Source organism: Pocillopora damicornis, chromosome 5, assembly GCF_964200805.1.
Source record: "Pocillopora damicornis chromosome 5, jaPocDami1.2, whole genome shotgun sequence".
Lineage (NCBI taxonomy): Eukaryota > Metazoa > Cnidaria > Anthozoa > Scleractinia > Pocilloporidae > Pocillopora > Pocillopora damicornis.
The window spans coordinates 5,981,890-6,007,942 of NC_142674.1; the positions used below are offsets into that span (position 1 = coordinate 5,981,890).

Sequence of the window (26,053 nt, forward strand, 5' to 3'; positions counted from 1 at the left end):
CTCTATTTTTCACCCTCAAATATATTACATACAACAAAGAATGCAGGGGGTTTATTATTCTATACAGCAGGTACTTCAGCCCCTGACAGGATACTGAACTAGTTGCAATTAACTTACATATGTGTGTGAATGCCCTTTATAAAATATTTTCTTGCTGTTTATTAAGACTACTTACAGCTGCTTCCACCGAGATGGATAAAATAGTTGCACTATCATTTTTATTAAAAATTTCAAGTTTTATTATGTTGCGTGTTTCTATCCCTTCACATGCTCTCTCGGGAGGTAAATCAACTTGAACTTTTAATGAATGATACCTCTGACAGGCGTTTTCCTGGAGATAGAAGTAATTTATGCTTTTATCTCCACAAATTCCTGTTCAAATGACAGAACAGGTAACATTAGACCTTGTCACAGTTATAGAGTTGGCTCCTTGGTTATATTCTTTCACAGCAGAATGTCCGTAGAGCGTTTGACTCATATTTGAAGCCATTTCACAGTAAAAATATTTTGGCCTGAATTCTCTTGCCCATCCAAAATCTGCGTGAGATCAACGAAGAATGATTCGAACTCCTTCAATTGTACCAAATAGTGCTTAAAGGTATAATTATCAGATAGAGAAGCCGTGACTGTGCTCTGTTCTGTTTTAAAGCATTTAGGAAGCGGCTAGAGGACGTAAGAAGTATTGGGGGAAACACGTTACGCAGTCGATCAGTTGTTTTAATAAAGAATTCGTTAAATTCTCCAAGCATTACTTTGAATTTTCAAAACAAACTTTACTTCCAAAGCGATCATCAGAATCGTCAGCATGCTCTATACTCTCATAAAGCACGCTACAATAGGCATATCAGGATCCTTGTAAGAATGGTTCAAATAATCTGATTGGTTGAACGAGACGAATGCTGTCAAAAATGTCAAACTATCATATTTCAGAAGCCATCAAATTCTACAATTTACAATAGTTTACAAACTGAATTAGTTTGGCAGATACAATTTAACACTTTTTCCTGAAGTTTTTTTTTTTTTTGTCTCTAATACATATCTGAAAGTGAAATGTTCAGTGAATTCCGACTGAATTGGGGTTCATAAAAACACGCAAGTTCTCTCACATGACAATTAGAAAACAAACTACTCGAGACGTGTGTTGTATGAATAACGAGAGACGAATTCATAAGGACATGAAGATCGCTCAGGATGACAGCACTGTAAAACTCGGCTACTTTGTCTGATGTGGCCTTCCACTCCACGTGTCGGAAAGGATACCAGAGCAAGCTCTTAGTCATTCAGTCGGAGGGCGTCCGATGTAAAGTCAAGGCTTGCTTCATTGCGATGACCGAAGATCGCCATTATGAGCTAGCCGCGATGGACCTCAGCATGATAGCAGTCGCTCTGACACCATCTATTTCGTTCTGTTTTGTTTTTGAACATGAAACTAAATACACTATACGCGTGTTAGCTGTGTTTGATTTTATCACAGTAAGTAATTAAATTTGCAATCTAACTAAGCGTGAAAAACTCGGACTATCTATTTCGCTTTCTCTTTGAGAATTTTCATCTCTGCTCACGTTATATTAACGTAAATTACGGCGCTTGGCATCTTCACAAACCTTTAAAGGAAAACTACTTGGAGATTCCCATGCGATTGATTATAAATAAATTCCCAGTATCATGGTTTGCTTTTCCTAATTTTCACCGAATGACGTAATTTTAGGTTCGAAAAGTCATGTGAAAGAAAATTGAAGGTTTCAAAGGTTCTTGACTTGATTTGTCTCATATGAATATGATTTTAAAAGTTTGTAAACTGGATCCACCATTTTTTACTAAAATAGAATTGAAATATTTCGTAATTCTCTCGCAGCTCTATTAACCAAGAGAAAGACTAGATATACCACAGCCATCTTTTTATCACTAGCGGTGTCACTTCATCATTTGATGAAGTTAAAACCATAAGCTGATTTGAACCCTGTAATGACTGAGTAAACAGAAGCAAGAATCTTCACATGACATGATATTTGAAAGCGACAGGAGATAACGGTTTATATTCTTCTTTTCACAATTGGTTCAGAGACAGTTATTATTTCGACCGCGCTTCTTCTGCAGATTGTTAATGCTTTCCTAGAAACCCTGCAGTAATTTTTTTTGTGTCAATTAACGAACACAGCTGCCGTTAACAGAAGCCTTAAAAAAGGAAGTCCTCAAAGACTGGGAGTTTTTCGTCAGATTTCCTTCAAATTTGCTTACTGTTATGACTTCTAGACTGAAAAACAGTCGGCCTCCTCCATAGATTTTAATGAGGTTCTTCTAAACTTTAAAACATTTCTGGTCAAGGAGCAGGTGTTAAGAATAATTTTTAGAGAGTATGTTTTGAAAGAGAAACTTGACTTTAAGAAGAAAAAATCTGAATACTGAAGGGGTAAAGAGTTTTACTCTAGCTCACCACCAACCAATAACTAAGAAATTTCAACTGATTAAGAATTTCAATCGTTTTTTCTGTTTCCTTCTTTTTTAAGGGGTGAGGAGGAGGTGATTAGTTAATAATAATAGTAAGCGAAGAACAAAACCGGAGGCGAAGGGAAAGATTCTCAGCGGAAGTCAAAATTAATTATTTATGACAGATGTTAAACTACAGTAGTGCATAATCATAGTTTTTAAAAGAAACAAAGACATTTTGGGAAAGTTGAAGATATTAGAATTCTATCGACGACTTTAAAAAATTAGATTTTAAAATAATTATCTTCACCTGCCACAAAGTTGTGCGTACTTAAAGGTAAGATTCCCAAAGTTTGCCATTGAATATGGTTTGAGTTGATTCTAAATATTAACGAAATCGAATAGTTTTGAATAAGTTTTACACCAAGTGTAAATTCCTCTTTTAGCTAAAACAATTTCAGTTTCAAATTAAGAAATAGTAATATTTGAACCCAACTAACCTCTGCCGCTAGATGTTTCACGCTTCTTTACTTTTCCTTTCTCAAGTAAAGACACACAGTTTCACAGGACGAAATTGCAAGAATCCGTAAACGGAAACGTGGCAGAAACATGTTAAACCGTTCTGGAAACACGACCGATAACCTGTGTTTCCGTTACCGGTTTCGTGACGTTTTCTCGCGTTTCCGTTGCTGCGTATACAAAGGAACCGGACCGCTTTTTGTGCATGTTAAACATAACGGAAACATGGAGTTGCATGTTTCCGCCACGTTTCAGAAATACGGAAACATGTGATTTCGTCCTGTGTTTGACACTTGTCTCTTTATTTTTAGAATTCAATTCAGTGTTCATACATTCAGATCAGGGATTCTAGAATAAAAAGAAGGATGATTTCGTCATTATTATTTTACCCTAATTTCATAAAAGAAAATAGTACTTTTTATTATTATTCTACCTTAATTGTAAAGATTTATACTAAGAATACAACAATAATTTTCACGAATGACAACTTTGGTAAAAAAAAAGCCTCGAATTTCACCACTAGAACATTCGATCCTGGTATGTTTGAAAACCGTATGACCAGCACTTTACATTCTACATTAATCATTTAACAAAATACAGCATTAACGAAACATGCACCGACTCAGCAAAATTTTCCTTCAAGAGTTACAGAGTTACGTAATTTGCCGCTATCACTTAACAGACCCCTTCAGTGAATTTCTTGAGACCTGGAAACTATACGAAACAGGTGCGCGAGGAGAAAGAAGAAAAACGTGTTTTCGAAAAGTTGTGTTTGCGTTTTTTCTAACTGAAAATGTAATTTTGACTTTTTCGGAACATGAACCTCTTAATGAGTTATGGAAACACAATTATTTACATAAGACTTGTTTGGAAGGTGTAAAAACAAACACGACTCACAAAAAACCCTGCAAGAAATCCAAACAGGAGGTGCACCTTTCTCCAACTCTGTTAGGGACTAGTCACGCGAGGAATTTTCTTATCATTACAGGATTTTTTTTTAATGTTAAGATTTCATTCAGTTCTTATAACACATAAGCAAAAACCGTATTTTCCACACATGGTTTGTTTCAAAACACGGACTAGTGAAGACCTGCATATTTACACATAAGTTATGCATCAAAGAAAACAATTTTAATGATTTAAGATCCGAAATAAGTGTGGTAAGTATTTGAAGATAAAGCCGAACAAATTTAAAGCAGGTAAAACTTCTCAGAACCTACTCGCGGCAGATGTACATAATAATGAGCCTTACAGTCGACATTACTTTAACTCAGTGGAATCTTTAACACTGGAGCAGCTGCCATGTTGTTTCCGAAGTCGAAAACTCATTGTATTCTCCGCCCATTTACACGAGTGAACATATACTGCTCTCTATACTACTCCTATGGCACTGACAGAGAGGATTAGTTTAACAGTATGGAACTCCCTAAGCTCTGGATTTTTTTATATTCTTATAACCTTAATGTTGATCCCTTAATGATACTGTATGAAGAAACTGGATGCTTGTCACGCTGCTTAGGTTAAGGGGAAAAGGTTAAACTTGGTTGAGGGAAAATGATAGGATTCTCTCAGTCCCTTTTTCAGTTTCGTTTGCGTGGCTGGTTAGGATGCTAAAAATGTGTATACATTAAGCTTTGAAACAAAATCCGCCCCTGCAGTCGGCTTACCACTAATGAAAAAACCCAAATCATTTTGAAAATAATTACACGTTTCTATTATTTTTAGCCGTCAAGTGAGAGATAAGAGTCCTGTAACTCAGCTTTGTATTTATGGTTATTTTTTTTCCCCTAGACATAGTCAAAGTAGTTGATGATCCCCCCTCTGAACAGCAATGCAAGTTGGATGGATAAAAGAGCTAAAAAATTAGCGAGGTTATAGGAAAACATGAAAGATACGAGGTATGTTATGAAACAAGATTTTATGCAGTGAATGACACAGTTATACTCGGAATAAAAGAAACCTGGGTGCTCCAAATAAGAGTCAAACCCACGACCCTACGATTAGTACATCGAACCCTTTGCTACTGAGCTTTAGGAGACTCGAAGCAGGCTTTAACTAGGTCTACGGTGACAAACTTACTTGTTGCACACTGCTAGGAATAAAAATGTCGAAATATAATGCTTCTGTGTGATGGTATTGTAACTAAAGAAGGTAAAATTAAGCCGAGTGGGCCCAAAAGGAGAGGAAACTATGACCTTTTAATTACTACTTTGAACACTCTACCACTAAGACTCGTTTACCAAGGACCATAGCGACAAACGTCCTATGTTTTCTAAGCAATGTTATCGTATTCAAATTCACCAACACGTACGAATTGTCCATCCTAGTTTTGTTTTTGTTTGATTCCAATGTAGTCAAGGTAACACCGCGATCAGAATGGTGTCTCTCGTTCCAAGGATTATTGCACAATCAACACTTCTCCTCTTTGGGTGGCAGTGCGCTGTATATGCACAGTCAGAATGGAATTGTTCTCCACTCGTGGAAAACTTTATATGTGAGTGTCGTTGATTTCTATCTTTCAGTTCATAAATTTTATTTTAATTGTGGTTTGACATGGTACTTTATTCAGTGGTACTGAATGGACGGCACGTCGCTAACCTTCTTGGAAACAAGTTGGGAGAGGGGAGAGGCCTATACAATTTGTTTTCTGTAGAAGAGTGGACAGTCCAAACCTTTCAACAAAAGCTTCAGTCACCCTTTTTAAATAGAATTTCGCAGAATGGATATATTCTGATATGTAGAAGGACCTCAAGGCCAAAGTACATCGCACATAGCCATGTTGAGTCCACCTTTCTCCCTCTAAAATCTTTGTATCAGGATTTGGGTTGTCAGTATTTGGACCCTTCCTTTCATTTGAAGCCAAAGGACCAACTAGAACGCCAAATGTTTTGCACCGTGTTTCTTAAACTTGTTTTCGTCCTGCAATTTCTATTAACGAGTCTTGGAAGGAAAGAACTGCTCAGAGTTTCCAAGATTTAACAGTAGACTATGCATGAGAGAGGCAAAGATGCTGCAAAAGGAATTATCTTTGGGATCAAAGTTTTTATTTATCCTCTGCTCCTTTTTCCTCTTAGTTCCACCTCAATACAACAGGTATTATTACTGCTACAAGACTGCGCAAAACGGCGAACCTCCCATACCCTCCATAGAAGGTCAAGACCCTCTCTTAACAGGACCGGTTGCTTATCGCCAAAAAAAAGTCCAAGCCTGCGCCAAAGCCTCGACAGGGAGAGGTTACAGATATTTTGCATTGTACAAAGGCGGGGAATGTCTTTCTGGACCTGATGCCGAGAAAACGTACAATAAGTATGGTAATAAAGTATCTACAAAACGGTATTGCTACCGTTACTGTTGGTGGTGGTGGTGCTATCGATGTTACAGCTACCTTGTTTACTGCGGTAATGGATACGGCGATTCATCAAAGATGAATGTATACAATGTGTACGGTATGTCATATGTATTTAGCCTTACTGACTCACTGACTGATAGAATCAATTACTCACAAACTCACCGACGCAATGACTCGATGAATCTCTGACTCGCTGACTCACTGACTTACTAATTCGATGAGTCAGTGACTCACGGACTCAATAACTCACGGAATCAATGAATCACCAACTTACTGACTCACTAACTCACTGACTCACCGACCTACTGACTCACTGTGTCACTGACCCAGTGACTCAGTAAATCACGGACTTGCATTGCTGACTCATTGACCGACTGACTCGATGACTCGCGGACTCAATGGATAAATTACTTAACGACTCACTCACTGACTGACTCAATGAGTCAGTGACTCACGGACTAAATGACTCACCTACTCATTGACTCACTTACTCACTGATTCATTGACCTATTGACATACTAGCTCAATGACTCAATAACTCTCTGAATCTTTGGCTCACTCATCGACTCATAACTCAACGAATCACTGACTCCCTGACTCAATGCCTCACTGACTCAGTGAATCGCGGACTTACTTACTCAGTGATTCACTGACTGAATGACTCGCGGACTCAATGACTTAACGACTTACTGGCTCAGTGGCTCACTGACTCACTGACTCACTGACTCACTGAATGAAGGTACGAGTCAATAGCTGACGAACAGACAAATTAACTGAATGACTGAGTGATTAATTCATTACTATTTAAAATTTTGCAGTAGCCAAACAGACTGTGGAATATGAATACAATTCAAAAGAATACTAACTATTTATTTATCTATGACGACAGTCTACGACGTGGAGTTGTTAGTCCGGTTAAATCGCAGTTTCTTCCCAAGATATGAAGATATTTTCTCAAAGAATTCTCAGGCGTTCACAAACGCTTCGTCAGGGTTGCAATCTTCGGTAGGTTGGCTGAGCTGTGTTATTATCATTGCTTAACTGAGATTTAGATTCCAAAAGAAATCGTAAACTAGTGTCTTTGTTTTTTATCAAAGTATATTAAGGGTTCGAAAGATCCTCATTTGACATGGAACACTGACTGAGGTTTTTTTGTTGCGTTCGTAAGTACCACACTTAACCTTTGAGAGTTTCTCTTTACCCAGCAGTGTATATGATACGGGGAGATCCTTAATGTTATGAGTAATTTTTGTTTTAAATATAAGGTTCTAGAAATCTCCAAACTGTTTAGTCATTCTAACCTGCGTATCATAGAACTTTCTAGAATATTTCATCAAGTCACGCAGTTATTAAAAAGTTATTACTACTAAAATAGTTCTTTTTTTAAACTTCTGGAAAGTTCCAGAAGACTTTGTGAATGTATATTAGGACCCAGTTATGTAGTAGTAGTAGTAGTAGTAGTAGTAGTAGTAGTAGTTGTTTTTGTTGTTGTTGTTGTTGTCGGGAGTGACCGATTGTTTAGAAAGCTATACCGTGAGAGAGAGTTAAAGTGGAAGATTGCTAATTACAAGAAACATTAGAGGAAAATGTGAGTTAGTCTCAGTGGTGAACTAAGATATAGACTGTAGTAGACCTAAGTAAGTTTATCGAACATAAGTACTTAAGAAAACTTTTTTTTATGAGGGCTCATCCAGTGATGACTCGTTTCCTTTAGCAGGAAAAGCAAGGGTACTTTCTTCACAGTCACTTTACTTTGTAGAAAATGAGTTAAGTTCTTGTGGAAAAACGTATATTTCGGTTCGCTGCTTTCGTCGTTAATCCTTCTTTTCTTCTCAAACCTTGCAGCTTGTTGAGGAGATAACCAATCGGAAGATATGTGGTGTCTACAATGGAACTCTCAGGTTTTTCAGGTAAAATATATTACTCCTTTTTCGTTCTGAAGGAGTGTTAGCTCTTGTTGCTTGTGTCTTATTATGTCTTCAGTCATCTGTAATCCCTTCTAACTTACGTTTTCAAAACCATTGGGAAGTCAGCAACTCCTTTACTATGGGAATGACTCCAACTAACCCTGCCTGGTTGTTGTATCTCCATTTTTAAAAGAAGGACGAAGAAACCGCTTGAATTGAAGAAATGATTTGTTTCTCTTAAGGAATAGGGTTTGTTGTTCTTTCAAGAAGAAAACATATCTTTACCTAAAATCTTTCATTACTGAACTAAAATATTCACTATCTTTCTTCTTCTATCTGCGACTGTGTATCGACAGAGAACTTAAACGATTGGAGCGTTCCGCACTGTTCAGTAGAATATAAGACCATTCAGAGACTGATTTACCATTTAGGCTTTCTGAAACTGATTTCAGGTGTAATTGCAACCCTGTGAATGCATTTTTTGAAGAGAGAGTTCATGAATTAGAAGCTCTGTATTTAGCATGAATGTTTGTTTTAAGTTTTTTTTATTTTTTCATTTCGTTTAGGCCTGACCACAATTCCAGTTACATCATAGGACATTATCACTTTCCGACAAGCTTTCAAAATATTACATATATCGCTGATAAGATGATAGGATTAACTCTTAATGACTTTGACGCAAAAGTTATGGCCGTACACCAATACGAAGGTAGGAAGATAGCGGTTGCTAACAAGGTGATCATGGTGGAAATCTTCGTTTAGGCCGTGTAGCCAAGTCATCCCTAAAAGCTTCATTTCAAATACAATTAAAAGCTCATCATTACGTTTTGTCCACCCAAAAACGATTGTAGGTCGGTGATTTTCCTCGTGAAATGTCTCAATTTCGTGCATAACATGATGTCATATTGTTTTCCCATAGCAAACAACGCTTATCAAGCGTGGCAAACTTTGGGAAGCGACGAAAACTCTTCAGGACGTATAACTAGTCTATAATTTTTTTTTTTCTGCTCGCGTAAAGAATATCTCATGCGTTTCTCTGAGGCAAAAAATAGCTCCAAAATTCACGAGGATACTCTCATGAAGCATTTAGAGAACTCTGAACTTTAATTTTAGTCAATGTCTTATTTATCATTACATTATAATGATGTACATGAAAAAATTACGGGCGTGGCTGTAACACGGGGTGCAAATTAAAAATAGCACGCGCGCGCTGCCAAAATGTACGCCACATGATTAAAAAGGGACAACACGATTTCTCAAATTTCTCAAATTCCTCAAAGACTATAAATTGCACTTCCAAATTGCAAGAGAAATCATTTTATTACCTTTACTTATAATCCCAATAAATATTTCTTTTTTCTATTTAAAGCACAGTGTTTTGGAAGCTCCTATGTTCGTGTATCAATGTCTTTATCGTCCCATTTGAACAACCCAACCAAACGTCGCAAGCAGGATACAACATCAACCGCGGGATATGTGAGTTTCTACTGTGTTAATCCACCGAAGAAGAATTACACTTGGGAAGTGGCATCTCTTGGGCCGGTTAGTGTAATTTATTGTTCATTGACTAAGTCGTGCCCTTATTTGGTTTACAGGATATTCACTCAGTTTTTTACTTTTCGTTTCGCGACTTGATGATTTATTGTTTGATCATATTAGTAAATCTGTGGCTATAGAGCGGTTTGTTATTGAGTTTCGAAAAACCAGAGTGGAGGTTGACTTTAGTTGAGTTCTCTTTGCCAATGAGAACTAAAATTAAAAATAGTCAAACTGCACGAAACGTTAGAAAACACGAGTGACCAAATCACGATTGGTTTTGGTTTTAAATCTGGTTGAAAAAGTGGTGCGAATTTTCTGGACCAATGGCAAGGCGTTGTAAATCAAAACAAAAACAATCAAAGATTACTTTCTGCACTCATTTAGAACGTTAACTTCTCTACAAATCTGCTATGAATTAATTGACTACAGTATGTTACTTTCTTGTGAGTAACATGTTTTTCTCAATATAAAAATTTCGGCTGGTTGATAACACGAGTTGAGTGTCAGCAGCGAACAGAAATAAGAAAATAAGTCACCTCTTTCAATGAATTGTGAGTCTCTTGTTCTAACTCATACAAATAGCGAAAAAGTTTTTATTGTAGAATCGTTTCTGTGTTTTTCCGGCACGCGCCAGGTTGTCGCGTCGCATTACAGTTAAAAAACAAAATTTTCGAAATTATTAAGACTTATTAGTCATACGATAAAATGCTCGTTGACTGAGTAAGGTGGGCCAGATGGAAAAATATTTGACTCTCGTTCATGAAACACGGACCTCGCTGCGCTGGGTCTTTACGTCTTGACCTCGGGCCAGATATTTTCCGGTCCGGCCCTCAGTCGCTCAGTCAATAAGTAAATAATACGTTTTCTGTAGTTTTTTTTCTTTGTTTATTTGTTTTTATTTTAATAATAACGATAAAGTGCCCAAAAGTTTCACATGAATACCATAGATTGTTTAGCTGTTCCTTTAAAGACGTATCGTCGGAGCTGTTTCTTCACAGCACTAGTTTAGATACCATCAGCTCTGCTAACAGACACCTTAATAAACTCCCCTTTTTTCAATCGCATAAAAACCTACATTTGCACATCAAGAACATCGTCACTAATCTATAGCGGTCTACGTAGACGGGAGAATCTGTTGTTTGCATTTTATCTCAACTTAGGACAACGTGACCGTGGGCAATTTCACAACGGTCAGCAGTTCGATGTCTTGGTCATTTTCTGCGCGATCACTTCCATATGGTCTTTACTTTGTGCAACTGTCGGTAAACACACCTATGAGCCCTTACCAAGCCGGTCATGCCATTGGCTTCCTTGAGATTGAACCCGGTCCATTGTACGTGTACATTGCCAATGGTTACGATGCAGTATACACTGAAAACACTATAATTACCATGGATGGCAGCGACACCTATGATCCTGATTTCTTTGCTGAGAAAGGTAACTTCGGCTTTAACATGCTAATTGTGAATGACATTCGCAAAATATGGTAGAAAAAGTACCACAACACACATCAAGATAAAATTGAAAACAAGAATTTAAAGAATACAAAACAAGAAACAAAAACAGGCGCTTACATCGGCATTCCTCAAATCGCTAATGCATGGGAAACTTATTACAAAACATTGTCGGCAATATCATGTTTAATATAAAAACAATATTTTCATGTCATGTGAAAGGGTTTTCTAAATGAACTATGAACAATATTACAGAAAATGCACAATACATGGATGGTAATTTTCCTCGCTCTACTCAAAGTTTCGAGTAATACCCACTCTTGTTATTCCTTCCGCCTGGAAAAAGGCCCCCTCGCTCTTCCAGGAGATCCTGGACACAGGTTTATACTTTAAGCCCGAAAAGAGAATTTGAACACTCTTTCTATACTAAATCAGGACATCTGGGCATTTTCTGCAAATCTTCAAACGAAGTATAGGTAATAACATCATTTCGAGCGCAATTTGGTGTTACTAAGCATGTGTAAATTTTTCAAAGACAACAAAATTGCGTGAGCCCGCTGAGCAAGTGCAATTTGTAGTCTTTAAAGAATTTTCAAGTGCTTGGTACTTAGATTGTATGACAAATCATTTTCTTACGTGTTAATAATGTACATGAAATAACATCATAGAAAGTCAAAAGAGACGTAAATTTTGGCAGCGCGCGCGCTATTTGCTACAACTTTGCACTCGTTTTACATGAGAACACACTCGTTTTTAGCCAATCAGATACGCGTAATATTTTCATGTACATTTTTAAGGAACTAAACGGTGCTTCCTCAATGTGCCATAATCTCAATTAGGAAACTACACCGGTATGAACTTCACTTGGATCTGCTATGCAAGTGGTGAGAAACTTGATATTACTAACGTAAGTGCACTGCCTGTGGTGTATCCTAATGGATCTTCCTCAACAGCTGATGGATCTGGAGGCTGCTTTAATAAAGGACCCGGTAGATTGCCATTCAACGACAGTTCTTTTAAAATAACATTCAACAACAGTTTGATGGTGCGAGGGTTTACATATTACATGATCCTCAGAGTAGAGAAACGTCAACGTTTTGATTATTATAAACAGAAAGTGGCCGTGGCGGAGGCTCCTCCCCCGTTTAATATCAGGTGCGTGGTTTGTTTTCTTAAAGAACTGTACATCTGCGCTAACACAGCGGTCAAACGCCTACGAATGTGCGGACGTTGTAATAAGTAATCATGATAGGGTAGCGTGCTTTCAGACTCTAAGAACCAAGTTGTCTCAGACTAGTTACAAACAACCACACAAGCCAGTAACTCATTGTGTTTTAAAAGCGTATAAGTTGTTTTTTAAAGCTCAAAAGAGAATGGAAAGTGCACTAAGGGACAGAGATTGTTTCTTATGTTATCCTTTGAAATTCTGCGCGGGAAATTGGCTAGTGACCGGCCAGAGTTCTTCCCGTCATGCATCACGACATTTGAACGTATTGTTGTCTACGGTGTAATATATGATCAATACCTATCCAACATGTCTGCTTTGAACATTTTCCTATGTATCACAGCTGTATGGCGAATTGCAAGCGAAATGCAGTCATTAACTTGCGACTTGAATTGTATGCAGTGTGCGTGGGACCGGCAAGCAAATGCGCTCAAAGCCTTACATACAATTGGTTTATGTACGAAAAAGACAAAGATGGCGGAGGTAAGTTTTTATCTGAATCAGTAAGAACGAAAGAACCTATTTATAAATGCTTAGGAGGATAGGCGGAGAAACAGCCAAGGAGTCGCACAACTGTTCCTATTCGAACATACATTAGGACGACAAACACAATTTCATTTTAATAAAGAAAGGATGTTGCATCGCTGTACCAACACACTGTTACAGGTCTGAATTAACGAATTCCTTGCTATTTGTCTCAGAAAGTTTAGTGTAGTATCAAGGTACCCCGGTCTATCAGATAAGCTTCTTTAAATTCATCATCACTTTAATTTATCGATATTGCCGGGAAAAGTTATATGTGTTCTTCACCTTTGAAAGTACCAAATGATGAAATTTTTTGTCTTATATATGCCTGAAACCCAAGCACATATTTGGCAATAGGAAGTGCCAACCTGCAGGAGAAGTTAAAACACTAATAGGTTCGACCCTTTTATTTCAATCGTCGGCTGATGGATAAAGTACTCTGTGTTTGCATCTTAATTGGCTTAGGAGAATGGAAGGAGACACCTGGATTCTACCAGGCATTGATAACATCATCCACTAGCAGAACGATTTTTTTGATGGAAAACTTTCTCCAAAAGGAGATGTTCTACCAGATACGATTTCGGACGGTGACGGCATACAGAGGAGAAGGATATTCGTATTACGACTTCCATACAAACAGTCCTCCCAAATCGGGGACGTGTGAGACAGATAAGAGCGAAGGGAAAGCAGCCCTGGAAACTTTCCATTTACAGTGTAATGATTGGTACGATACGGATTTACCACTGACTTACCAAGTGAACATTCCGAAAGAGGATGGCACTTACATCATTTTAGCATCGGAAACAAATAATTCTCTACCGTTACGTCTACCAGTGGGAAATGAAAGTGATGGTAATCGATTGCAACTTGAAGTGGTGATCATTGACTCTCTCTTGGCGTTTGCCAAAGCAAATATAACCGTAGTCGTAAGTATTAGCATAAGAGGAGATGGGGTCCCTGTTCCACACCTTGGAATAAGTTAATAAGATATTTCTCAGATGCCCGATACCTCTTCTTGGAAACGAGAGTTCTTGCGAAACTTTCTTGAGGAGATTATCTTTTTGTTCTCGTGCTTTAAGTAAAATTCATTTTGAAACAAAGTTTTTGAACTTTTTTTCGATTTCAAAGAGACGGTTTTTTAGGGCTTCGAAATGATCTATTCCGCTAAAGCTACGGAGTTACGCGTGCACCGTTGGTGGATTTAATTGGGGCTGGAAGCTATAATATGATGTAAAATGAGATAAAACTTGAAAAACAAAGAAAGCAAGACAAAAAACAAAACAAAACAAAACAAAGCAAAACAAAAGACAAGGGACAGCTCCTTTGGAACAGCGTTCCTTGTTCGGAAAATGAAACTGAGCGGGAAGTCACAATTTAAACCTCTGTTCACTGCCGTATTTTCTCGAATAAGCGCCCGGGCACGGGCTTATTCGCACGCCCGGTGCGCTTTAAGATAGCGCAACAGTAAGACAAAAATCAAAAGAACAGATACAAACATTAGAGAGCACTGCAAGCATAATTACGGTGAAACGGAAAAAGGAACTATTGTCATTTACTGATATCGCTGTAGTTGAAGCTGAAAAAGTTGTAAATTAATTCGCAATAGAAATGAACGTGCGTTCAGATAATATAGAGCTGAGTTCTAGTAAGTTTTATCCTTTGTCAAATACTTCGTTCGATTCACACTTCAAGATAAGAGTCGAGACTTGAACATTTTTGCAGGTATACAAGCCATCGAAAGAGGAATTCGATTCTAGTGCATCAAGTTTAACAGGTGAAAACAGCGAGCTTGAAGACATCGTCCATAAGGGAAAAGAACAAAGCGCGGTACAGCTTAGTATTGGCATTCTGAGTGCTGTCAACGCACTGGCGCGCATCAATGCTACAACCAACACTCCAGCAGTAAGATAAAACTTGTTACTTTATGACTTTATGAAAGATACAGTGGCCGAATTGGCGATAATACGCCGAACCACGCATCAAGGGATCCGAAGTTTAACCCTGACCGAGCTACTGTTGTGTGTTCTCGGAATAGAAACTTCGCTCTTACTGCAACTCTTTTTACCCAATATCACAAACCTTTCCACTATGTGGCTTCGTAACTAAGTTGGAAAAAAAAATTTCCATTGTTAACCCAATTATTTTTTTTCAGGCTTTTCCCTGTAACACCCAATAAATTGATTATGTTGCAGCACAACTGAGGGTATCTTAATGTCCGCGGGTCAAACTTTTAATTTTATTTCATTATTGATATTTTAATTCGATTTGTTACTTCAGCAATGTAGTCTCTAAGCCTATTCCTCTTTTGGTGATATTTTTTTTTTCATTGACAGATACGTGATAACATTATTAATAGTATAACAAAGTTACCAGTGAATGACACTTCAAGCGTAAATCAGATAGCGAGTGTACTGGTCGAGGCTACAAAGGAAGAAGGTGCCATTTCTCCATCATCAGGGGTAAGCAAAGCTTTTGTCTCCAAGTAGTGATTTACACATAACATCATTGAACAAGCATGTGGCGAGAACGGAGGAACTTATCAGATAATGATCATCAAAATCGGCCTCCTTTGGTCGGGGCTGATCATGGGTAGTACATCCTAGCTGTCCTGACCGACCCCTCGAACAAGAAAGCCGTGATGGTTTCTATCTTGCAGGAAGTATGTGTGATACCTGTCTCTGCTTACAAGACTCGGAAAGTTTGTAAATTACTCGCCTCCGTTTCTTGGTTTATTACGCTGGTAAACCGATAGAGAGTGCGGTTTATTGCTTAACTCGACTATACAATACTATTACCGTTTGCGCATGTCTCTTTGAATTTATTTGATTAGGTGATCTTCAAATCTCTATTAGTAATTACTTGATCCTGCTCTTCATGCTACAATGAAAACTGAACTTTTTACTGATAAACTACTAACTTCGGTTGCCGTTTTGTAGAAGAGTCTGTTTTGTTTTCAAGTGAATCCTGCTTTGCTCCTTAGCCTAAGAATTCAACAACATTATGAAAGACGAACATTAAACCAAAATAAACAACTCTCTCTTCAGCTCCAAGCCTTAGGAGCGTGCGAGAACATGATGTCCGTCTTGTCCCGGGAAAAAAACAACACGGAGTCTAGAGATGCAGTCGATAATGCTGGAAAACAAATCGTGTTGGTGGCAGGGAGCTTGTTAGGAGGAGCAGTTTTGTCCAGCGGAACTGCGAATGGTTCACAGGTCAGAGCACCATAAAACAAAATGTCAGTTACCATAAGCTACGATCAGAATCATACAGCCCTAGGCTATTTGCTTCTACTGAATGTTGAAGGAGGACCGTTTTTACTATAAATTTATATAAATTCGCTGAACTCGTTCGAAAAGTAACTTTTCAAGTATGCACTTGTTTTAAGCGGTTCTTTTTAATTGTTAGTGTCCACACCAATGTTAGTGCTTCGACGCTTAGAAGTATTTTTTCCTTTTTTTGGATTGAAATTCTTCTTTTCAAAGCAAACAATGCGGGTCTCTTGCGATCACAAAAAGGAAACATTAGCATCATGACAAACTACCCATCGTAAACAAAATTTTAGAGAGTGAAGTTTCTGATAGTTTGTTTTAAACTTTTGTTTTCTAACTTTTCAGTTTGGAGACATGGCCAAGAAGGCCTGGAACTTGACAGACACTCTGGCCAAGGTTTTTCTTGACCGTTTGCTTCCCGGCGAGACACCTGCCCTCTTTGACAGTCCACGCGTATCTATGCAGTTGTACCGTCAGAGAGCTAGTGAAGCCCTACCACGGAGTTTGGAAGTCAGAGGGGGCTCATTTTCTCTTCCATCGAACCTCTCGTTGGGCAATGGCTCAAAGTCCAAAATCATTGATCGAAATGTAAGCTGAAACAATACGTGACCTGAAGGTTAAGTAATCTCACAAGCTTTGTGCTTAGGTGGATGTTAGTCTATCGTAGGTATCCCTGACACTGGTCCGGGCCTCCTGGTTATGCATTGACGCCTATCCACATCTTAAGGTGAAGTCAGTACGAATGCACCAGTTTTTTTTTATTTTTTTTTATAGATGACAGTCCTCCATTGTAATTTTTTTTTCAAGAATTGGTGTAACGTCACTTATAATTGAATGGTTGATATACAGGTCGCTTCCCTAAGGGACTGTTATCAATAGGGTAATTCGGTTACCGGTCACCTCGCCACCAAGCAGACTCGCCACCAGCGAACTCGCCACCAAGGAACGATCTCGCCACCAACGTACTCGCCACCAAGCGAAGTCTTCTCGCCACCAACCACCAATAAAGAGATAAACTAGAATAAAGTAATCGAGGAGAGTAGGATGTTCGAACGAGCACAATTCAAATCGGCCGATACGTTTGTGCGCTTGTCTGTATTTAAAGTATGACCTTCAGCGACGTGTTAGATGTGTTCCGTTCCTAACTCATTGACATCGAAACGTATCGTGTTTGTCTTTTGCACGTAAGCGAGGAGAAATTACAAAACTCGATGCGAGGAATAAAAACTTACTTGAGAGAAAATGAAACTTCATGGGAAGAAATAAGTGATGAAATGAAACTCGATAGCATTTGTATTAAAACTAAACTTATCGGTTTCGAACGTGCTTTCGACAACATACGTTTATAAAGTTTGAGTACAGACAAGCGAACAAACTTATCGGTTTCGAACGTGCTTTCGACAACATACGTTTATAAAGTTTGAGTACAGGCTTATCAGCCGAACATCCTACTGTCCTCGACTAATCTCTTCATTGGTGGTTGGTGGCGAGAAGACTTCACTTGGTGGCGAGTACGTTGGTGGCGAGATCGTTCCTTGGTGGCGAGTTCGCTGGTGGCGAGTCTGCTTGGTGGCGAGGTGACTGGATACCGGTAATTCAGTATTGTCAACTAAATTGATAACGTAAATTGGCATTGGGATAATTTTGAAAGCTGACGTTTCGAGCGTCAGCCCTTCGTCAGAGCAAATGATTATCAAAATACTTCAACAGGTACGCACCCTTCCGACCAATTAGCTCTGATAACAGGAAGATCTTGTTTGTTCCTTTGAAAGTATCTGGGGACGTTCTGCATGCTGCTCGAAATGGTTTAAAAACGACGCATTGATCATGCGCGGCCATGCTGATTTTTACCGTCTCAAAATTTCATTTTGCCTTAGGTGCAATTCTCAGATTTGGATCCTTTCATATGGCGGAAGAATGATACCCTCAAACCAGGAACACCTGTGGTCAGCCTTTCTTTCCTGGATGAACATGGAAATCTGATACCAGTTCAGAACTCTGGATCAGACATTGAGATTAATATCCCTGCGAAAAGTCTCAGTCAAAACATACCAGTTAACTTTGTTAATCCGGTGAATGGCACCATGGCTTACCATACTTTTCGAGTTGAACATAAAGACACGGCGTTTTCTCTTCGAATAGAACCGTTCAACGAGTCACGCTTGGAGGTATTTTTGAGGCATCGAAAAAGACCAAATGACACGCACTTTGATTATAAAATCATTTTGCCTGATTTTACCTCGTGTTTACCACCAGGGGATGAAAATTGCACAGTTTTATCTGAGTTTATGCAGTGCTTAGGAAAGGTAAATGTGTCATCTACTTATCATGATGCCAATTTTACCAAACCTGGCCAACCCAAAACTTGTGGTCCCAAGAATGAATCCGTTCCCACGCCTGTACCGTCTGAAAACGACGGAGACGCGCTCAAATGTCCTGATATCTGCAAATATGAGAATCTTACGTACTCTAACTGTTCATGCGATGAAATTCCTAATGTGTACTTCCTTTTTAACAAGACGATCGAGGAAAGTGCTGAGACGTGTAGAAATTTCACAAACTTTACAAAGTGCCCAAACGATACTCTGCTTTGTAAGAACTCTGTTAACGTGTTATCTTGCTATGCACTGGAATTACAACGCTACCAGGAGTGCCGGGAGATCTTTTTCACGCCTCGTAAACTGTTTTATGATACTTATGGAAGGTGTCTTAAGGATCCGTTTAAAGTTTTCTTCAATGATTCGTTTGCAAAACTGGGCAAGTGGTACGTTGGTATTAGGCCTTATATAACTCCCATTGTCAACCACACAAATTTTCAAAATTCTGATAATTATATGGTTCAAAAGTGGTGGCACTTGTCATTGAATATGACAAAAAAAAAAGAGGTGAAAGAGTTTCTTGAGGAATCCGTCGTCGAGCAGATGAGTAAGCACTATAACGCAACATTAGAGCTAAATAATTGCTGGTGGTACAATGGCGTAAAATGCAAAGATGTTGTAAGGTATCTCCTTAGGCGTTGGCAGAAGTGGATGGAAGAGAACAGCGATGATCACGAACACGATGGTCACAAAAACGATGATCACGAACCCGATGATCACGAGCACGATAAACGTCGCCGCAAACGAACGTCACTCTTGCCAAAAGACAACGACCCAGAATCAGATGTCAAGGCTAAAAGACTTTGCATAAAAGTCGACGAGAAGCCTCCTCCGCCGAAAGTTGGGGTAGAAATGGAGCTCATTGAAATACCTGTTCGTGATATAAATGTTTCCACTTTGTATACATTTGACGTTAGGTTTTACACGTGCCTCTTTTGGGATGAACTGAAAGACGAATGGAGCACAAGAGGGTGCAAGGTAAAGAAATGTATAGGTTTTTGATAGAACCATACCAAACACCGTTTTAAACTACGCAGGGGATTTTTTTTCACAAACGTTGCAGCTTAACGATTGTTTGACTCAAGAGCAAATTTTTATAAGTGACGCAGAAGGAGATAAATTTGGGATAAGTAGTAATTGGTTCTCTTTTATTCACAGCCAGAATTGTAAGAACATACGTGAGATCCTTTATCCAGTAGCTGATTTTGTCTGTTTTCTTTTCTTTATCTTTTCCAATTGTCTATTTCATCTTCTTAATCGAATCATATTTACCCACATACATTTAACTACTGAATATTCCTTCAGAAGCATTTTACGTATTTCATGTATCATGAGACGCAGTAATTGAGAAACTTACTGATGAGTTACACTTTTTTCTTTATCTTTTTCACAGCCTGGTCCAAACTCGACTGACGAAGTCTTGCAATGTTTCTGCAACCACCTGACCTCATTTGGAGGAGAGCTTTTTCCTCCGCCCAACACCATTGAATTTGACTCGGCATTTCTGGGATTTGCCAGCCTCGGCGAGACTGGAAATGTCGGAGTAATTGTCGCCGTTGGTGTTTTTTTCCTGACGTATGTTATCACAACAGTGTTTGCAAGAAAAGCTGACAAAAGAGATGAAAAGAAGGTGAGATAAGTTGGTTTTAACAACTAAACTGATATTGTAATTTTGCCACGTAAAGAGTTTCTCAGGCTTACATTTCCGGTCTTAGATAGGTATCTACATCATGGCGCCATGTGAATATTTTCTTGCTGTTTCAGTCATTGTAAAGCTGGCTAGCTGGATCAAATATTTTTCTGATTTTACCCCTATGATTTTGATATTAAGTGTTTTTAGTTTTGTTGTTATTGCTGTTGTTGCTGTTTCCTTGTCGGGGGGGGGGGGAATTTCGGTGCTATAAACCAACATTGTGATAATTTAATTCCCCGTGAGATAATTTGTAACGGTAAAATCATACGGATCATACGTTCTAATTAAAAAATGTATCCCTTGTTGGCATGCGCCTGTTCAGTAAGAAGAGACGCAGTCGAGTGTGTTCCTGATGGTCTTACCAGATTTTTACGTGATCCCTATTACTGTACAGACTTACGGCAACATGGAATGTACTTTTTTTGTATGATAAAAAAAAACCAAAATGTTGTTAATGGTAACGTCATGTATGTGTGTTTCCTCCAATAGATTATAAGTAAGAAGCAATTGTGTATAATTCAGTACATCATACAACTTTTTTGTTTTTGCTTTATAGCTGTCCGTGTCCATTCCTGTACGGACAACATTTCCTGGCACTCATGTCTACGAGATTGCTGTTTACACAGGAGTTTTTGGTTCATCTGGTACAACTGCCAATGTTTCTATGATGATCAATGCCGAAAATGGAGAGACAGAGATACTTCCATTACTGGACATGAATAGTAGTAAAAATCCATTTCCTCGAGGCAGTGTAAGTTCTTTTGTGGTGAAACTTCCTCGTGTTCTTGGCCGACTAAACTATGTGAGATTGTGGCACGACAACTCAGGCGCAAGTCCTTCATGGAATCTTCATCAGGTTGTAGTTCGTCACGTGGCAACAGATCAGAAATGGTTCTTTATGTGCAACCGCTGGTTGGCTGTTGAAAAGGATGATGGACAAATTGAAAGAGTACTTTTTGTGGCCAATCGAAAACAGTTGTCAGGATTCCATAATCTCTTTTACACAAGAGCCTCAAAAGACATAGGAGATGGTCACATCTGGTTCTCAGTTTACACCAAACCACCAAACAGTTCTTTCACTCGAGTGCAGCGCTTAACTTGTTGTATATCGCTTCTATTTTCCTCCATGTTTGCTAATGCAATGTTCTACGAATATGGTTTAAAACAACAAGGTCTCCAAATTACGTTTGGTCCGATTAACTTTAACTGGATAGAGTTGATGATTGGAATTCAAAGCAGTTTGGTAGTCTTGCCTGTAAACCTATTGATCATAACCATTTTTCGTTACATTAAACCAGAATCATCGGTGAAGACAAAGAAATGTAGACTGCCTCATGGTTTTATTTACATAGCATATACACTGTCATTACTAACAGCCCTGATAGGTGCCGCCTTTACAATGTTTTACAGCATGGTGTGGGGAACTGAGAAGTCCAACAAATGGATCACATCCGTTGTTGTCTCCCTAGTGCAGGACATCTTTTTCATTCAGCCCCTTAAAGTGATCCTTGTTGCTTCTTTGCTGTCTATTTTGTTACGCAAGCCCCCGGAGGAAGACAGAGAAGAAGTTCAGGATGGCGAGGTCGCGGAGATTTCAAGCACAGAAATTGAGGGCTCAAATCCAGTTGAAGATGAGCTGCAGAGCCCTAAGACGCTGTCGGAGCTTTACACTCCTCCTGATCCACTTAAAGTGGCAATTGCCAGACAAAAGAGGGTCAAGGAAGTTAAAATGTGGAAATTTGTCTTTAAATTTGCATTACATTTTGTGTTTGCCCTACTTTTGGCGGTAGTTTGTTACGGAGGTTTAGGGAGCGACAGATTTAGATTGAACAAAAACATGGAGGACATCTTCAATGCAAAACTTGACAAGGTAGGCTATGAAGTAATATGCATTTCTCATCAGTTGCTCTTTGTCACAGTTTTAAGTAGAGGAAGGAATTTTAAAAGAGCGTTCGAGATTGCTCTTACTTCATCTGCCTCTATTTCTATTCCTTGGTGACTATTTACTGATGAAATTAATTTTGTAATCATGTCTGTGAAATCTGAATACTGAAAATTTTCATCACAATTTGTATAGGTAATCACATGATTTCGAGTGCAATTTGGGATAAATCAGCATTGGTAAAATTTTCAAAGGCTAACCAAATTGCTCGAACCCGTAAGGCAAGCGCAATTTGTAGTCTTGGAAAAGCTTACGAGTGCCGATTTATCCCAAATTGTACGAGAAAATCATGCGATTGCTGGTTAATAATACACAAGCAAATATATGACTCTGTTTTCCTTTGAAGTTTTCTTTATATCTTGTCATGGCTCTCCAGTTCGGCTGCTTCCCCATGCCTTGTTCTCTGTGTTGCCAGGCTTTCCTCTAAAGAATAACTGAGCGTTTGCAATCTTTCTCTGTTAGGTATAAGTCGATAGCAGTAACCATTAAACTAAAGCCATCACACATACAAAAATTTTATCATGCTGATAGGCTTATCAGCATGCTGAAATTTTTGAGTGTGTATTATCAAGGGTGTCATAACATACTCCTAGTTATCTCAAAGCAGAACTTAATTGTCAGCCCGGTCATATGGCGTGATACCAAATGGCATAGAAACAAAGAATGGGTCAGACATACATGTTATCAAACTAAACGGGGCCGTCCGTGTCGATTACAGGCCGGCTTCTGTGCTTCCATAATGAAGCAGTGAAAATCCAGAAGCAATCTCTGTTTGGTATATTGTTTCTGTATCCAACTCTCATGCGCAAATTCTCTTACTGTAGGTCAAGAATGTACACACATTTTGGTGGTGGTGCGAGAAATTTATGCTTCCTGGTTTGTACAGTGCCCCATGGTACAATGGACAACCATTTGAAGAGGAAGATTTCTTCTCAAATAAGAGGGCGTTTATTGTCGGCCTTCCCCGACTACGGCAGCTGCGTATAAAACCAGGTATTGCAATAAGGTTAAAACCAAAAAAATTAAACCATTCTATAAACTCCTGCTTGTCTAGAGCGGTTATCAATCTTAATGATAGGACGATTTTGATAAAGCGGTTTAGCAGAGTTATCTCTACTCATTTTCAAAACACTTCTGCTTTAGACACGCTAACATTTAAGTTGAAACGAATACGCTATTATTTGCCTTGCCATGTACTCAAGCATTCGAACTCTTTGAGGTCAAAAATGGTAAAAACAAATAAAACGAAGCAAATACTACGTCAAAGGATATGGCCCAAGATCCACAATAACAACACATTTGGGGTTCTAGACATTAAGGCATCATTTTCCTGCCCAGTTTTGTCAACTAACCATCTAGTGTGCCATATGTACCACTCATACAAAAGGAGTTTTAGTAAATATGGTTTTTGTATTAGTTTGTTAAGGATTATCAAGCTGATGTAAAAATTTTTTTCATATTTTAGAGCCATGTCTTACTTGGTCTGCTTATCCAGAGTTTAAACGTTGGTTTCCTCGATGTTATCATGAGTACCAAGGCAGCAACCTTGATGAGGGCCATTCAAGCCTGGAGTTAATTGATGTCTCGCCATTTTATGACGATATCGGAACTGGCAGCAACAGCGGTTACAGTGATATTAGCAACAGTATTAATGGTAGCAGTTACACCAATGAAAGCATCCAAGAAATATTTTCCATCGTGCCAATCACGTGTGACCACACCGTCAAATTCCAGGATGCAACGTCCTTAGGCACTTTACCTATTATCACAGCATTCGGCACTTATTACGGTGGCGGACTTGTAGCAGAGTTAGGATATGAAAATGAGACTGCCTGGAAGGTCATTGCCAACCTTATTGCTGACAACTGGATTAACAGACGGACAGTTATTGTGTTGTTTGAGTTCGTTACATTTGAGCCCGCGACAAATCTGTTCGCTTTTACTCGATATTCTTTCGAGTGGTTACCTACGGGAGGCATGGAAATATCTTATCGTATTGACCCCATTTCGTTTTCCCGCAGCACCAGTTCACACACCGGCTCAGTTTTTATTGCATGTTACGTAATCATTGTTTTAATACTTGTATACTCTATATACATAGAAATACGCGAAATGCGTCAGTCGGGCTGGGCTTACTTGAGGGACATATGGAGTTTTCACGAGTGGACATTGATATGCCTCACACTTACAACTATGGTGATATTCTTCATCAAAGCCGAACAAACCAGAAAACTCGTCGCGAAAGTTCATGAAAATCCTTATGGCCGGATGAGTTTTGATTATGTTGCGTTATGGACAGACGTTGAAAATGTGGTTATTTCCATGGTTACCTTTCTGTCCACACTGAAGTTCCTTCGCATCTTGAAGTTCAATAAGCATATCTCCCAGTTGGCGAAAAGCATAAATGTATCCCGAGGTCCTATGACATCGTATTCACTTGTATTCCTTGTGGCTCTTCTGGCATTTGCCGTCATAGGTAACATGCTGTTTGGACGTTCAGCGTACATGTTTTCTACATTCACGAGGTCATTGGTGAACGTCTGCGAGATGATACTTGGCAAAGGAACTAATTATGACGAGCTGGAAGCCATAAACCGTTCTCTGGGGCCGTTCTTCATGTTTTTTTATTTTTCCGGTATGACTGTTTTCATGATGAACTTCTTTGTGGCCATACTGAACGACTCCTTCACAGACGCAAGAGAAATCTTGGAAGAAAACCCAACCGAGGACAGCGAAATGTCCGATTTTATCGGAGAATATGCCAAGGCCATGCTGAGGGAAATATCAAAAGAGTTAGGAGGAAGCGGTGGAAAAAGTGTAAAATATGCTACAAATGAAGACAAATTCGTATCGTACAGTAAAGAAGCGAAAGAACGGGACTTTTTCTTGTACTAATGTGGTCTGTTTGGCTGCAATAGGACGCAACTGGGTCACTGTTGTGTAGGTCTTAATGGAGTTGTGACGCTTACAGCTAACATTTAAACTTTGTAGCTTTTTACGCCTTCAGGTTCAGTTTTTGGGCCGCCTTACGTCTAACGGTTGAGTTCTCACGATGACGGTTAGATTTTTCAGTTTTTTTACCGCTAACGGTTAAACCCCAATGAGATCTTCTATTTGAAACTATATAAGCGTTTAAGCAGAACCTTACCTACTTCCTTATCTTACTCTTGATCGATACATTGAAACATAGAAAAATGTCGTTCTTAAAACGCACGCCGATGTTGTCACAAATAGTTTAATGCATTTGGAAAAAGTTAAAGTTTTGTGCCTTACCGTTGTAATAATAATAACAATAATAATAATAATGATAATGAAAAAAGAAGTTTAATTCTACCATAATCGCTGTTAATCTGAAGTACAATGTGGTTACAAATTTACAACTATAAGAATCACATACTATTAATCAATAAGGGACTGGATTACAATAGATTTTGTATTAAAATTACAAATAGAAGTTAAAATATATATGTAGGTATAGGGTCTAAAAGTCTATTGATTTCTGAAAGCTAAACTAGTACTTGGAAAAAACTACGGCGCTGTCTTTCAGTCCTGCATTTAGTTAATGTATATATATTTGTTAGCGCATCTCGTTAGATAGTGATGCATGCGCTGTCTCGTCATTGGGAGATATTTAATCGATGTCCTCCTTTTGAGATCTTTTCAAGAGTTTTAACAGAGCTCACTACGTCTCTCGTCTAATGTTCTTAAATTTAGGAATTGAAGGGCTTCTGAGAAGAAATACACAGGTACCATGATTTGTACTTCGTAAAGGTTACGTTGTAAGAAGTGCTGAAGAGACTGGTACTTTGCATTTATCTTCCTCGCG

The 26,053-nt window shown here is 38.7% G+C and overlaps 1 protein-coding gene across 1 annotated transcript; it reads left to right on the forward strand.

Annotated features, from left to right (window-relative positions):
* The first annotated feature begins 5,309 nt into the window (after positions 1–5,309).
* Positions 5,310–26,042, forward strand: LOC113682964 (uncharacterized). Its single transcript, XM_089207931.1, has 19 exons — positions 5,310–5,440; positions 6,021–6,392; positions 7,185–7,300; positions 8,141–8,205; positions 8,769–8,911; positions 9,572–9,744; positions 10,902–11,178; positions 12,035–12,350; positions 12,764–12,903; positions 13,411–13,871; positions 14,668–14,847; positions 15,279–15,404; positions 15,990–16,157; positions 16,560–16,802; positions 18,092–19,570; positions 19,986–20,222; positions 20,842–22,155; positions 23,052–23,220; positions 23,693–26,042. The coding sequence occupies exons 1-19, from the start codon at positions 5,323–5,325 to the stop codon at positions 25,120–25,122; spliced, it is 7,527 nt and encodes a 2,508-aa protein (XP_089064057.1). The 5' UTR covers positions 5,310–5,322; the 3' UTR covers positions 25,123–26,042.
* The last annotated feature ends 11 nt before the right edge of the window (positions 26,043–26,053 follow it).

Coding starts and splice junctions, on each gene's coding strand:
- LOC113682964 (XM_089207931.1), top strand. CDS start 5,323: ATGGTGTCTCTCGTTCCAAGGATTATTGCACAATCAACACTTCTCCTC. Junction 9,745..10,901: donor AAGTGGCATCTCTTGGGCCG/GTTAGTGTAATT, acceptor ATCTCAACTTAG/GACAACGTGACCGTGGGCAA. Junction 23,221..23,692: donor GCAGCTGCGTATAAAACCAG/GTATTGCAATAA, acceptor TTCATATTTTAG/AGCCATGTCTTACTTGGTCT.